Source organism: Xyrauchen texanus, chromosome 45, assembly GCF_025860055.1.
Source record: "Xyrauchen texanus isolate HMW12.3.18 chromosome 45, RBS_HiC_50CHRs, whole genome shotgun sequence".
Classification (NCBI taxonomy): domain Eukaryota; kingdom Metazoa; phylum Chordata; class Actinopteri; order Cypriniformes; family Catostomidae; genus Xyrauchen; species Xyrauchen texanus.
Window position 1 is genome coordinate 24761400 of NC_068320.1, and position 15787 is coordinate 24777186.

At 38.0% G+C, this 15787-nt stretch overlaps 1 protein-coding gene across 1 annotated transcript in view; it reads right to left on the reverse strand.

Moving 5' to 3' along the window:
• slco1c1 (solute carrier organic anion transporter family, member 1C1) overlaps positions 1–15787 on the reverse strand; it is a 33927-nt gene that overhangs the window by 4462 nt on the left and 13678 nt on the right. Inside the window, exons 5-13 of the mRNA XM_052118576.1 lie at positions 14967–15099; positions 12032–12153; positions 10766–10912; positions 10378–10476; positions 5319–5564; positions 4762–4926; positions 4108–4303; positions 3017–3182; positions 1846–2015 (exon numbers count right to left, since the gene is read on the reverse strand). Coding sequence (XP_051974536.1) covers positions 1846–2015; positions 3017–3182; positions 4108–4303; positions 4762–4926; positions 5319–5564; positions 10378–10476; positions 10766–10912; positions 12032–12153; positions 14967–15099 — 1444 coding nt within the window. The remainder of the gene's footprint in view (positions 1–1845; positions 2016–3016; positions 3183–4107; positions 4304–4761; positions 4927–5318; positions 5565–10377; positions 10477–10765; positions 10913–12031; positions 12154–14966; positions 15100–15787) is intronic.

Sequence of the window (15787 nt, forward strand, 5' to 3'; positions counted from 1 at the left end):
ACAAATTCCAGATAATGACAATTTTCGTCAATGATTTTGGAGCAGATCTACAGGTCAAAAGAATAACCTTAGAAAGGTGGCATCATCATTATTATATTTTTACATATAGATAGGTGTATCTATTACTAAAGTCAGTTTCAGACTTCAGCACCCCTTGCATTATATGCCAATGGTGTATGTCCAAATATTGGAAAACAAAATGTTTGTGTTGTTTTACCAAAGTTGGAGTACCTATAACCCCAGAAGTGTTAAATATCTTAATGTCCTGTTAGATTCTGGTTCAGAAACAACTTTGCTTTTTGCATTTTCATTTTAAATCCAAGAAATATGGGGCTCTCAATTTGTCTCCATTTGTAAATTGTACAATTGAACCCATTTTCAATGGTAGAAAACCAAATGTGGGTCACATGGTATGAAGCTAGTTTTTCTACAATACAAATGCCTGAAGTACAAATAATGTTGAAACTAGAAATATACTTTTATTTAAACAAATGAAAACAATAATGCCAAAATCTCCGTTTTCATGACTCCTAAAATACACTATTATTAAGCGAAACATGTGGCTAAGTAAGAGCAATACCTATATCTAGTTTTTGGAAATTAGCATCTTCAAAGCTCTTGAATGTATCATTAGTGGTCCAAGTACCAAAGACGCTGAAACACAACTTTATTATGTTATCCAAAGTAATCACGTCAATCAGGGCTGGACTGGTAATCTTGCATACTGGGCATTTTCCCTTTGGGGGCGATCAGGGGCAGACTGGCCATCAGGAGAACCAAGCCGAACCGAAACAGGCAGAATGGGCTGCGATAAGCTAAAATGAGCCGCCGCGTTCTGCAGAAAAGACCACAAAACTTTGCCGCGATGTGAAAAAAAGAACAACAATTTCATCCCAGTCCTGGTTCCAGCCCTGACATCAATACTCTCAAGAGCTACAGACAGACTGGAATTTTTATTGCACCAAACAAAGTGAGGACAGCAATGCAGCCCATTAACCTAATTTAGCCCGGGGGAGGCCGAGCATTCCAGGCTGTCAGCTGACCGAGCTTTGTGAAAAAGCTGACAGTCCCTGGCGCTAAAGCTTTTCCTTTTAAGACACAAGTCTGATTACTGAACTTCAAAGTGCCCATAAACTTGTCGCATCTAATTTTGTATTCAATCCAGCAATAGTTTTGACTGGCCCACGTCTAAGACACAGAATAATGCAAAATCACATTAACAACACTGGCACATGCAGCCTGTTTTCATCTGCTCGAACTGAGAAAAACAACCTCATGACTGGACGGCTGTTAGTTCAGAATTTAAACAGCAGTCAAAATGAATGTTTGCATGACAAGACTAGAAGTTCTCTTTCCTGGATTTTAGATTATTCTATTTGAATATTAAATACATTAATGTTCAATTCTACATGAAATGGTGTTTGCAACACATTTAAACTCCATAATGTGTTGTGAAACAGGATATTCAATGAGAAAATATTGTAGCGCAGGACATGGATAGAGAAAAGTGGTCTTGACATGAAAAAATGGTTTGGGGGAGGAGCTAAAAAGTAAGAGTGCTTGGTGACATCAGCCGTTTCAGAGGCGGACCAACGTTTATTTCTTTGGAATAACATGCAATGACGAGTTGTTCTCAATAAGACCAGGAACATGCACTACTAAAGTAAATAAGGTCCATTTTGTTTTTGTCTTTAAAATGGGATATTGTGCTGAGATGTAAATACATGTTATGCTGTCTAATTCTGTTATTCAAAAAGTTCATTCGAATAAATAAAATGAATCAGAAGAACTGAATTTGAAGTGAATCAAAACTGTCCTGACCATCAGTAAATCATGGATATTCACCTGATGAGCAGCATGTATCCCGGCGTCCCACCCAGTGAGATAATAAAGGAAGTGATGACAGACAGAGCCAGGAAGTAAGGGAAGACTTGCTGGCAGCTCTCCCTGTTGTTGCATTGGCCCGCACTGGCCGTTTTATTCCCGGCTGATATACAACTGCACTGCTCAAACACCTGAACACACACACACAACACAATGTTGCTTAGACACTATGTAAAATGCATATTGTTATTATGGGAATGAATAGTAGATTCTTCAACATTTAGGGAGTGTTTACAGCAATTCACATCAACAAAGCAACCAAAAATAAAAAATGGGGTTTTGAGGTGATATGAAGAACAAAGAGCTTTGAAGATGTCATAACCAATACTTTATGGAGTATTTCCCTCTTTCCTTAAAAGCTTGGGGAAAGTAAAAAAAAAGTTGTCTAATCTCATGAAAATTAGTGGCTGTGGCGACATTTTCCTGGTTCGTTACACGTACCTCGGCAGCTCCAAGGTGAAATGTCCACACGGTGGCGCTAAAAGCGAGTTAAATATTCTCCCAAACAAATTCGGGGTTTTAGGGTTAATGCTCTATCCAGTTTTAAATATAAATGACCACCCTACCCTAAACCTGAAACCTAACCATGTCATAAAAAGCAAATGTGACATGAAAAACACAATTGCTGAAGCAACCACGTCATTTAATTTTAATCTGCATTTTTCCATAATTACCATAATTATTAAACACAGTTTTGTAAGACCTCATATTAAGTGAGAGACTGAATTTCAATATGAATTTGTCACATGGCAGTACGATTTAAGCAAAAAGGTGAAACAAATCCTTTGTTTTGGCTACAATTTGAAAGGAATGGACAAAATACATTGCAAGTAACAGATGCTTGAGAAACGGAACAGAAATGGAAGTATCCGTGCCTTTTAGGTGCACTGAAAACGCCACAATGTTAAGACGTAAGTTTCAGGAAGTTTGAGAGAAGACAAGAAAATTCAATATGGCCTTTGAGCTGAAAACAAACAGGTTGTGCACGCCCTTTAGCAAGGGCTGGGAAAACCAGAGTTCAAGGCTCTAGAAATGGAACACATTGTCGCTCATGTTCTTTGAAGATATAGGACAACAAACACATGCCATTGTTTTAAAACGGTGGTGCTCTCGGATGAGAGGCCATGCTTACCGTGTCCATTCCAGAGCCGTGGGACCCCCGGCACCCAGCCAAGCAGGGCGAGACATATGTGAGGCCGTTCTCACCGCACACAGGGTCCCAGTTTGCTTCAGGACACTCACAGACCGCGTTACATCTCGCAAACAGAGAACTGTCCGCTTTGTAAAGACTCTCCGTCCTGCACATCAGATGCATGTAAAAACACAAACAGAATATAGTTACAGGTTTTACAAAGTATTTGTTAAAATCTCTAACTTTAAGTATGAGCGATATTATAGTAATGCTTGTCTTGGCAAACACCACTAACAATTTAAAGTGTGTTGGAAAATTTGCGTCCTCCAGGAGTGGCTTTTTCATGGAATTAAAATCCATTCTGCTAAAGTTGCTGTGATACTCTCATTAGTCAAGTCACTTTTAGGCCAAGTCATTTTGCACGCTCCAGTTATTCTTAATGCCATTAAAATAGAATGTGTATTCTATACATGTTATCGGCTTCAAGATATGGTTCATAGCTCTCCTGCACAAGATACAATAAAAAATAATAACACCCATGCTTACATATGCTCAAACTTGGTGTAAGAACAAATTATGTTGGCAAATTATGCAAATTATGTTGGCAAACGAGAATTATTTTTCTTGTTTTGATATGGCGTTGAATGTGCTGGACTTTTGTCTGAATGCAAACCATGAAGTTCTTGCATAACGTGAACATGATAGGACTGCTATAGCATAAAACCAACATTTTTGGTGATTAACGACTAAATTTGAGTCCTCACACAATGCCAAGCGATATAAGGAAATGTACATTTTTTGGTGAACATGCATTGAATTCAAAGAATTGGTCCAGGTTCAAAACAAGCTAAGCTCAATTAACAGCATCATTAATATATATATATATAAAAAGAAAGAAGAAAAAATGGCGGTTACAGTAAGGCACTTACAATGGAAGTGAAATGGGCCAATCTGTGAACATTGAAATACAAACTGAGATAGCCCTTCAAAAATGAACAGAATCAGTTCGTTGTTCAGCTGCTCGCGATATAAACCTAACAGACATATTAAGTAAAAAATAAAAGTTAAAAGATGTTCTTTTTTCATCCTACCCATCGTAAGACCTGGTGATGCCCGCCACGTTGGCATTCTCGCATCCCATTGCGAAGAAGAAAAGCGACAGAAAGTAGCCCAGGAGAGACGTTCCCAGTGCAAACTTGGCTGCTCCCATGATGCTCAGCTTGAACTTCTTCATGATAACACCCCCTGAGAACATTCCCAAGGCTACAGCTGGGATGTTGATAACTCCTGAAAAAACACACAGCATTAGGAAAACTGGATCAAAGAGCCAGTGTCACAGTATTCAAACAAAGACGAACCTGTACAATCCCTCAGTCTGGTATGGTCTCCTCAAGACTGTTCTTTTTGTGGTTGAAAGTTTACAGAATACAGAACAGGCCAATTTATCCTCCCCCGACCCACATCGTATCTAGCCATGCGGTTATTGTTTTTGGATTGCATTCCCTTTCGTATGCATTAATGATCTATATCATACTGTGATTTAACAGAGGTACATAAACTTCTAGAACAATTACTTCTTGATATCAAAAACCTAATTTGATATCAGAACCTATACTAATACATACCACACATCAAAACCCCTCCCAAATCAAAACAAAACACAAGAAAGCATTTAACTCTGAGGTCATAGCAACTTGAACTGTAATATATCAGTCATGTACAGATGTGTTTCGAGGAAGACATACCCATTAAGAAGTTGGCCTTGGACGCTGACTGTCCGTAATGTTGCTCTATGTATTTGGGCTTGTATGTCACCATTCCAATCAAAGAGTTGAACTGGATGATGGTCACACACAAGTATAAAATATAGACTGGATTCCCTAACAAGGATCTTAGTGTTGGCAAAAAGTCTGAAAAACACAAATACAAAATGTTAAGAGAATGAAGCTAAACTTCTAGAAACTTCTAAAAACAGGCAGACAATTTACTCAAAGACAACCATGCCATTACCATGGTACATGTCTTAAAATGGTGGTGTTACCATTGTAACATATCCAAAATAACATGGTGTTGCCATACCATTGTACTGTTATAAATCATGGCACCGAATGATTGCCATATTCATATACAAAGGCATTAACAAGGCACCCCAAGGTGTTACCATGGTACATGTGCTAAAAACAAGTGATTACCATGGTGTTTTTGTGACATGGAAAGCCTAGACATGGTTTAAGAAGCTTTTTAATCTTACAGTGTAGAGCCTTTATGGTATTTCTGTGAATTCTAGTTGATCCAAGTTTACCTTTGGCCATTTCTACGAAGTTTGTTGGCTCATCTGCTTGGTACTTGTGCTCCAGGAGGGGCGAGTCTTTGATGAAGCTGGTTCGCTCAGGAGAATACTTGGCAAGCCGTCTATCTGGCAGCGGCAAAGACTTGGGCAAAAACCAGAATGGCACAGCAGACAGAAGGGTTATGAGCCCTGCAATGAGGTACCCCAGCCACCAGGCGCCGACCCAGCGAGCATCTCCTGGGGTGATGCTAATGCTCTCTGTGAGAACACACACACATGTCAACAGCAAGAATGCAGATGTAACAATGCTCACTGCAGCTTGTCACATGTTCAGAATATTTGGGCCAAGCAGACAGCCGAGGCAGACAGTGAGAACAGACACAGACAGTCTTAGATGTCTCTATTACTCTCACTCTCAGATGTAATCCATGCTCTCAGCTCAGCACATACGCTCGGCCAGCCTTCACGTCATGGTTTAAATGTATGTTTGTGTCATTTCACATGATGAATGTTCATGGATGAAAATAAATAGTTCACTCAAAATGTTTTTACTATTCCATTTTGTCATCATTTGCTCACTCTGACTGTCACTTTATTTTCTTTCTTTGGTGAAATAAAAAATAACATCTCTATGTCTAAGCGTCGGTTTTCGAAAACAACGAAAGTGATTTATACTGCCAAGCTCCATAAAAATAAATAAATAAACATAAAACAAGTCCATCTAACTCATGTTTTATATCCCAAGTCTTCTGAACTAATACATTAGCTTTGTATGAGAAACAGACTGGAATTTTAAGCTGTTGCTCACTGATAATCTTCCATTGTTTCGTAGCTCTAAAATCGAATTTGGCAATTTCTAAATATATTTAAATGTGCCACATCATCGGTCACGTGATATTAATTCAGCGAAATTAATTATATAAAAATAACACGTTAAAAAAATTACGAAATTAATGATGCCCCATGACTGTAATAACCTTCCTTCCATAAGAGCAATTCAAGCTTGAAATACCACCTGTTTTCTCCAGGGGGCAGTAAGCGAAACTCCGGCTTTATAGGCAATGCGCAGCTTATACGGAGAACAAACCAAACTCAGGCTTGCCTGACACTAGCAACAGCACAAGATGAGAAAGTGTCTTCAAAAGTGTGCATTAATTCATCCACAGCTGGATGGAGCTCAATTATGAATGCAGGGATTTTGAGATGTGTTTTTTTAGTGACCTAAAAATGCTGTGTTTATGACGTGATGCAAATAAAGTGAGATGCTCCAAAAGCATCCATCTGATGCAGGTGTATATTGACCCATCCTTAGAAAACCACTTATAATCTATCTTGGACAGACTGACAAATTAAATTGCAAAATCGATTGCCATGGACTTCAGGCTAATGATGGCGTATGTTCAATAACACAGAAATAAATAGTCACTTTATTTATCGTCTTCTCAATGCTTTACTTGTCTGCCACAACAATGTAATGCATTTGAATGATCTGAATTATTATATTTATAATTATTTAAATACATTTATAATCATTGCATCATCATATCCAGTATTGTTTTTATTTGAGGGCCTTTCAAAACCAATATTTATACACGCAATTAATTGGGATTAATTCTATGAATTAATTGGCATCGATTGACAGCCCGAGCATGAACCAGTGACGTTTGCCATCAAAGATTTGGCATCATTTTTTAATAGAAGCAAAGTATAAATGAGATTTCTCACAGTGTAAAACACTATCCACTTTCATTGTATGGAAAAGAGGAGCTTGAACATTCTGCTAAACATTTCCTTTAATGTTTTCACAGAAGAAAGAAAGTAATACAGGGTGGGAATGACACAAGGGTGAGTAAAATATGACAAAAATGTTTTTAACTATTTCTTGAACCATAAACCTATTTAAAAAATCTCTATAGTACAGCTATTGTAAACTCAATTCACACATTTCAAGTAGAATTCATGTTCTAAGAATAAAAACGCTACATTTAAACTGAGATCTTCTGTAAAACAGCCATACAGTGAGCAACAAAAGTGCATGTGTTTATGTAATACTTATAAAGTATTATATAGTATAATATAACAGAGAGATTAGATCTTTATTGGCAAACTTCCAATGATTTATTTGTGTGCTAAAATATTTTCGACTATGCCGTGTCTTATTGTCTTATTTAATTATATTTCATGTTGAAACATTTAATTTTATCATGATGTATTGAGGTAAGTGATCTAGTTTTTATTGGCTGAATATATCCTGTATATGTATAATTCATGCCATTATTCCTTTTGTGCTGTAAAATATGGAGTACTGCCAAATGTTTTGACTTTGGGGTGTAACATAACACTATATTATCTATACAGGAATTGGCTCTGTTATTACACATACACATTCACCAATGCCAAAACATTTCCAGAATGAATCAATTTAACACATCATAATGTACCGATCTGAGAGTGAACGTTGATTTCTCAACTTTCCGAACAGATATCTATGCACACAAATCTAATATTAATGTGATGCAATTTAAGGATATGACACATATCAGCAAACGTCCTCTTTAACCTTTCAGTCCCATTTCATGGGCAGTACCGCTGTACATCTCATCCAAAAAGCTGTTGGCTAAATCACAACTTAACATGAAGCTTTACATCGTCTCTAGTAAAATAGAAGTGTGTTCTAAAGCCCAAAACACTCAGCTCCAACATAACATCCAACATCAGCCTATATGGTTTACAAACAAAAAACATCAAAGTTTCTTGTTTCATCTAGCTATGTGTAAAATGCTAAAAAAATAAGACTAATGTGAATAAGCTGGATTTCCTCCAGGTCGGAGCTCTTGGAGGGGGAAAAAAAGATTCAGAACACTCGATTTCACAGTGAATAATTTTTAAAAACCTTTTAGTAGTTTATGAATCACTAGTCTTGTCAAATGAGTCCGAACCCATTTAAATATACAGAATAGAGTCGATGGGTAACATTATTTATTCTCTCTTGTCCAAGCCAAGAGAAAGAGAGAGAGAGTACACGCCACATTATTCCAGCGGTCTAAAGTCAAGTTCAGAGTTCGTGCCATCTGTGTCATACTGTTAGCATCTCAATTTCAGGTCATCACCCCAGAATTGAAATTACACATTCAAATACACCTCAACACTACTTTCACTGCTGCAGAAGTCATGTGTAGTTCAATTTTACAGATGTAGATATTTTCTAATATTTTTACTACACTTGTATGCAGGGCTGGTGGTATGACGGTACAGTATATACTATGCATATTTAATTCACTGGAAAATCCAAACATATGCATTACCATATAGGCCTAGCTATTCATATTTTAACAATTTTTAATTTTCACATGTCTTTTCTACATGTCTGCTAAACATGTTGAGTGATCCAAACATCATCTGCAGCCTGAAACTGAACTTTAGATAGGAAGTTTGGATTGAATACATTTAACTGCATAAAGAGCTATAAGATGCTCCCTTTCTCCCTACTTAGAGAATGACTTAACCTCCTGTGTGCTGCGTGTCTGCACTGGTCTCAGAACAGTCCTAAATGCACCTATTTTCATCCTGACTCCATTTAAAGCCTCTGAAAGCAACATTTATCAGCTTGTGGTTGAACCCATTGATTCTCAATGTGAAAATGCACAGTGAATATAGGATGTCTAAGGAAAATATGCATGGAAGTGCACATTAGTGTACATTATGTTTAGCCTTGTGGCATTTTGTGATAAATCACTCACATTTTAACAATGTCAAATCGGATGAAACTAGAGACTAATCTTTTTTAAGTAACTTACCCAACACTGCTTATTTGTGTTAATATAAGATGCCGTGTGCACTGAACCCAACAGCTATATCACCCTGTAGCTCAAAACATGTTGCCCACTGAAGCTAAGCAAGATTGAGCCTGGCCAGTACCTGGATGGGAGACCTCCTGGGGAAAACTAAGGTTGCTAAAGGGTGCTCACACTGCAGTCTGTGTGGGTCCTAATGCCCCAGGATAGTGACGGAGGCACTATACTCTAAAAAGGCAGCGTCCATCAGATCAGAGGTTAAACCGAGGTCCTGACTCTCTGTGGTCATTAGGGCACTTTTCGCAAAGATTAGGGGTATAACCCTGATGTCCTGGCCAAATTCCTCCATTGGCCTGTCTCAATCATGACTTCTTAATAATCTGCATCCATTAATGGCTCTATCTCGCCACCAGTGTGTGGTGTGCGCACTATGGCTGCCATTGCATCATCCAGGTGGATGCTGCACACTGGTCGTGGCTGAGGAGAGTCCCGTTCACTGTGTAAAGCGCTTTGAGTGTAGTGTCAGAAAATCGCTATATAAATCTAACATTCATTCATTCTTTTTGTACTCAAACAGGTTTCAAAGTAAAAACGTAATTAGGTTTCGTACCAGATGCAGTTTTGTTTGCGTTTCTCCACAACGACCTCCGCTGTGGTTGGCGCCATGTTGTTTTGAACATGACTCCGGATGCCGAAAGTTGAACCCTTTATTGACTGACTGACTGAACTGAGATCAGTTGGTTTAAATTATTACGTTAATTTAAATGATGCATAGCGAAGCCAAAATACAACATCCATGCATGTGTACGTGGAGTCACACAAGGATATTTATTTTTGAATTACAACTATCCCACAGTTGTTGCATAATTTACCATACCACCTGTGGTGTGAAAAATCTCCAGTGTTGCATGAACATAAACCATTGGACATTGTTAGCAGACAAATGTTAAAAATTATTGAGAGATATACATTATTGAAAAATATACATTATTGAAAAAACATTTCTAGAGGTCCCTGGATGGTTTGAACACCCTCAAACCATCCACAGGAAGCAGAAAGAAGTAATTTAGCAGATGCTTCTATCCAAAGCAAATTACAGTACACTTACAATATACTATAACCACTACCCCACACCATTTGCAATACCCAGAAGTGTAATATTTTAAGTCTGAGTTGCAAATGAACTGAATGACTCTTTAAGCAGAGAGCAACCTCACCCACTTGTGTTATGATGCAAAGTCGCTAATCATACAGCAGCACTGTTTTACTCCACTTACCCATGTTGACAAATCCAATGTCCACGTATATCTTGGCACAGATGGATCCCAGCAGGTACCCAAACACGGGACCAATGACCGATATTGTCTGGACACATCCTGACACAGACGATACATGAATTGATTAGTTGCAGCTCTAGTCTGGGCCATCTACCAAGACAGAAAATGCTATCTTGGACAAATGATCATTGCAAAAAGGGCTATAAATAACTGAACAATCTGAAATTCTTCCACATAATTTATGCTAATTGATAAAGCAGTAAATTAAATAACACATAAAAAACATATTAGACGCTGATGATACAATTCTACAATATTTTTTGCTTTAATGGGAGATTATTCACTGTGTACCCATCTTGCATATACATAAGCAAAGATTTTGATGTACCAATATAGAATGCAGCATTTTCCTCCAAAGCATGGTCATCTATGTATGAGATTCCTAGAGGTTGCACCGGGGTCTCGCCAATTCCACGCAAGATATTTCCAAGGAAAACATAGATCCACATGGACAATCTGGACTCTTGTTCGCAACCTGAGAAAAGGGGGTTTGTAGGAAGAGAAGCTGAGAAGGTTTTTGCAAATGGTGAGAGGCATTTCAAAGAAAGATACCAGATACCAAATTTGACTTTACTTTTAAGTTACTTTCTAAAACCCTTTTCCACCCAACAAATTCTATTTCTTCCTTGTTCACTGTTAAACACAAGTTAAACACACAGCATCTCACATTTCTCCTTCACAATGACTTGTTACATTGCCATAATTCAAGAATTCTACATAAATAATATATTAGAAATAAGCATAACACTATAATGTACTGTAACTGTAATCTGATTACAAGAATTTAAAATGTAAGGGAGGCCTGGGTATCTCAGCGAGTATCGACGCTGAATACCACCCCTGGAGTAGCTAGTTTGAATCCAGGGTGTGCTGAGTGACTCCAGCCAGGTCTGCTAAGCAACCAAATTGGCCCGGTTGCTAGGGAGGGTAGAGTCACATGGGGTAACCTCCTCATGGTCGCGATTAGTGGTTCTCGCTCTCAATGGGGCGTGTGGTAAGTTGTGCGTGGATCGCGGAGAGTAGCATGAGTCTCCACATGCTGTGAGTCTCTGCGGTGTCATGCACAACGAGCCACGTGATAAGATGCACGGATTGACGGTCTCAGAAGTGGAGGCAACTGAGACTTGTCCTCCACCACCCCGATTGAGGCGAGTAACCGCACCACCACGAGGACCTACTAAGTGGTGGGAATTGGGCATTCCAAATTGGGAGAAAGGGGGATAAAAAAAAGAACAAATTTAAAATGTAATGCATTACACTACATTTGTTTTTAATAAAAAGTAATTAGATTACAGTAACTCATTTATTTGTTTTAATATAGTCTTATCTGTAGTCTTATGATTAATCCTATTACAATCTTTTATTTTAGGACCATCTATTTCAGATTAACCCACACATAAAACAAGCCAACCTGTGGTTCATGGACCCTTCCTGTCTAAGTGGGTGTTTCTTGGCCAGAATAAGCTGCAATATGGACCAGACTGTGCGTCGCAAGTCAAAAGTCTGGCTATGTGAGACTACCTATATATACTTGACTGACCTCTGAAGCAGTATTTTCCTATTTCCCATTTAATTATAGAAGTAGGTTTCATACCTAGGCTAGGTATCGAAGAGGTGCTGGGACCTGTGGACAGAATGCTAGCAGACACCGCTGGACACGGAGAGAGGTTACTGGTTGAGTTCACTGATGATCTTATCGATGTTTCAAACTTGTAGCTGCATACAAAAGACCAATGCAACTATTCAGCACAGAAGACAACATCAAATGAGAATAGAACAAATGTATTCAGAGTGATGAGATGTGTGAGACATGCAAGGCATGTTTGGCATCAGCATGCACCCTTTCCAGAAATTGCATACATCAAAACAATATGTAGCACAACACGGCTTGTCATTGTTGTATATTTATGAACTAGCACATTAACGTATAAAACACGGTACTGCAAGATTGCACTCGAGTCTGTTTAAAAACACAGAAAAGCAGCATGCAATGGCAAATTTTCAAGGTCGACAGTGCTTGTTGATTTACAAAAAAGTCTTTCCACAAGGAACACATCAAATTTAAAGGAGCAAATGAGCAAGGTCATTTAAAATTCGGTTTGTTCCATTATTAAACTAGAAACATCTCTTTGATGCAGAGGCTTTATGATGCCAAAATTTGCATCTGATAAAGAGGTGTTATATACTGCTTCTGACCTCAGACTCAACAAGTTAACTAGTCTTTTCAGTTAAAGGGTTAGATCACCCAAAAATAAAAATCCTATCATGAGTTTCTTACCTTTAAGCCATTCCAGATGTGTATGACTTTCCTTCTTCAGCAGAAATTAAGTAAAGACTTTTATAATCACATAAAATGTATTTGTCCATAAATGCAAGTAAACAGGTGCCATTAGACTGCTGGCTGTTTGATGGTCCAAAAGGCAAATTTAGGCAGCATAAAAGTAATCCACACGACTCAAGTCGATCAATGAATGTATTCTGAAGCAAATCCATAGGCTTGTGTAAAAATCAAATTGTCGATAACATTAAAAACTCACTTCCTACTTGCTGTCGACACATTAGTAATGTAACGAGAAGCCGTGCTTTATTTACAAGAGAGGAATGAATGTCACCTAAGAGTTAGGTCATTTCAAACAGCAGTCCAGCGCTGGGCAGAAGCAAGGATTTAAGGTTAAAAAAATTTTTAATTATCGATTTATTTCTTACACCAACCAATCGGTTTGTTTCAGAAGACATTAATTGATCGACTGGATTCATGTAGATTACATTTATGCTACCTAAATATGTCTCGTGGACCGTCAATCAGCCAGCAGCCCAATGGCTCCTATTCACTTGCATGTATGCACAGAGCTGAAATGTGCTTATTTAAGCAATACCACACGAGCAAGAGCACGATATGGCCCTACATCAACACTGCTGTGATTCGGCCATAGGACGAGTGCCATATGTAATCACAGCAGTGCTGATGTAGGGCCATATTGCACAATTGTGAGTGTGGTATTGCTTAAATACAACAGTTCAATGAACAAGTACATTTTAAAAAATTTAGTATGGTCATAAAAACACATTTGTGCATGGAACTACTTTCTTACGCGACGAATCAGAATCTGCCGTTACTGGTTCAAAACAAATGATGCATTCAAGCATCCGTTAGTAATTCAAACATTTTAATTCAGAAATAGTATCACGGCTTGTGTTTTTTCTACCAAGTTATTGGATAAACGAGTGTGTGTGTGTGTGTGTGTTTGTGTGTGAGAGGGAGAGAGAGAGAGAGAGAGACATTGAGCATGTGTGATCACACCCAAGCAGAGATGCTGTCAGCTTTCTGAAGATCAGCTTTCTGAGTGGAAAAATAGCCGTCCAAGCGGAGGTAATTCTACCTATTTCACAGTAGCCGGTCGCAAGAGTCTTTCACTATAGAAACCGCAATGTCCTCCGCCATTTTGAACAGTACTTTTTCTCTAATGTGGAGACTCCAGTAAGAGGTAAGCACCTTGAGTTGTGTAATTAATCAGTCTGTTGGGTCTCTAAGCTGTGATGAGCCATAATGCTGAAGTTGTTTGTTTAAAGTTATTTTCTAGCTGTAGTCATGTAGTAGTAATACGAGCGCTCACGCACGAAGGGAGACCGGATTCGATGAACGGAACTAATTGTTGTATAAAAACAATAAGACATGCACATCTGGGACAGCTTAAATGTGAGGTCAATCATGAGAGAATTTACATTTTTGGGTGAACTATTCCTTTAATTGGTCAAATTGTTCACAAATCGGTCTGAATGATTCATTAGCAAATCTGTCTGACTCAAAGCTATTTTACTTTAATTATTAGTTTTTTCTCCAAAAATCAGAAATGATTGGAAAGTTATGTAAAATCATTGGTCAAAAAGGGTGGCAACCTGTCTATCACCAGTTGACTTCAGTTGTACTTATATTGCAACATCAGGATAAAAATTACAATGCCTCTGGATATTTTTGCGATTTCAGCACTTCGTGTTCATAAAGCATGTTACAAATGAACCTACAAATGTTGCTGCACTGACCATTTGAGGTAATCTAGGTGACCTACAACTGAATCTGTTATTTAGTAACAAAGTAAAAAGTTTGTTCACTAATGATACAAATGTATTGTAATATATCAATAAAAACTGCAGTATTTTGTTTAAACATTCTTTTAGATGTCAATGTTTAGCTACTTGTGCTAGTGGCGGCAATTGACCATTTGCTTTGTGCGAAACAAACTTTAACAGCTTAACAGGTTGTCTGTCGAAAATGACCTTTACATTCCTTTAAAAAAGCCTATTAATAGTAGAAAGAGTTAGAGTGCAATGGTACTATGCCACTGTGTCATTTGCCCACTAAATATGACTGAATGACATTTCTGGTCAGGGGCTCTAACAAGATCAAACTGAATCCATGTGACCCTCAAAACAGCTCAGCCTGTTAACAGAACAACAGTTTGAGGCAATGCTGTTTCTCTGATTTTCAAGGACTCGCTCTATCTCTGTAACTGCTGAAACTTTCAGCTTACCGTCCGATTATAAAATGAGGCAAGGCAATTAGAAAAGTCCCTAATGACATCAGCAGGCAGCCAATGGCGATGATCTTCGGACGGTGAAGTTTGGCACCAAAGTAACTCACAAAGGCGATCACCAACAAGTTACCTATGAGCAGAGACAGGGAGGAACCGTTAAGATAAACATTTTAAGTGGAAAACTGTGGTCATAGAAAATACAAACAATATGCATGAACTAAAGTAAGGAACTGACTTCACTGCAAGAATGCGTGGATTATTAGGTTACTAAGAGGACGACACTTTTCAGGTTTTAACTTCAATGCAGAAATATTTTTTAGGTCTGTTTTGGCTATTTAAGAGAAATTATTTAAGAGCGTCCACTCTTCTTAAAGGGATAGTTCACATAAACAGGAATATTCTGGCATAATTTAGTTACCCTTGTGTTGTCCCAAACCTGTATGACTTACTTTCTTCTGTAGAACACAAAAGGAGATGCTAACATTCTACCTAAAATCTTCTTTTAGGTGTGACACAGAAGAAAGTCATTCGGGTATATCAATCATTTCTTTAGAGGTTAAAACATAGGATGACATTTTTAATTAAAAACATTTCAATTAAAAATGATACATTTAAGACATACATTACATATAGGAATTATATCAACTATCGGACACCCTGATCTCTTGAACTTGTATTGGCAATAGTTGACAGTTTGCGATTACTCAAAAAAGTAATCAACTACAAATAACTTTTTACTTTTCTAAAATAGCAATCAGATTGCTTTACTGAATACTTAATCGAAAAAGTAATCGCATTACTAATAACTAGGGCTGTCG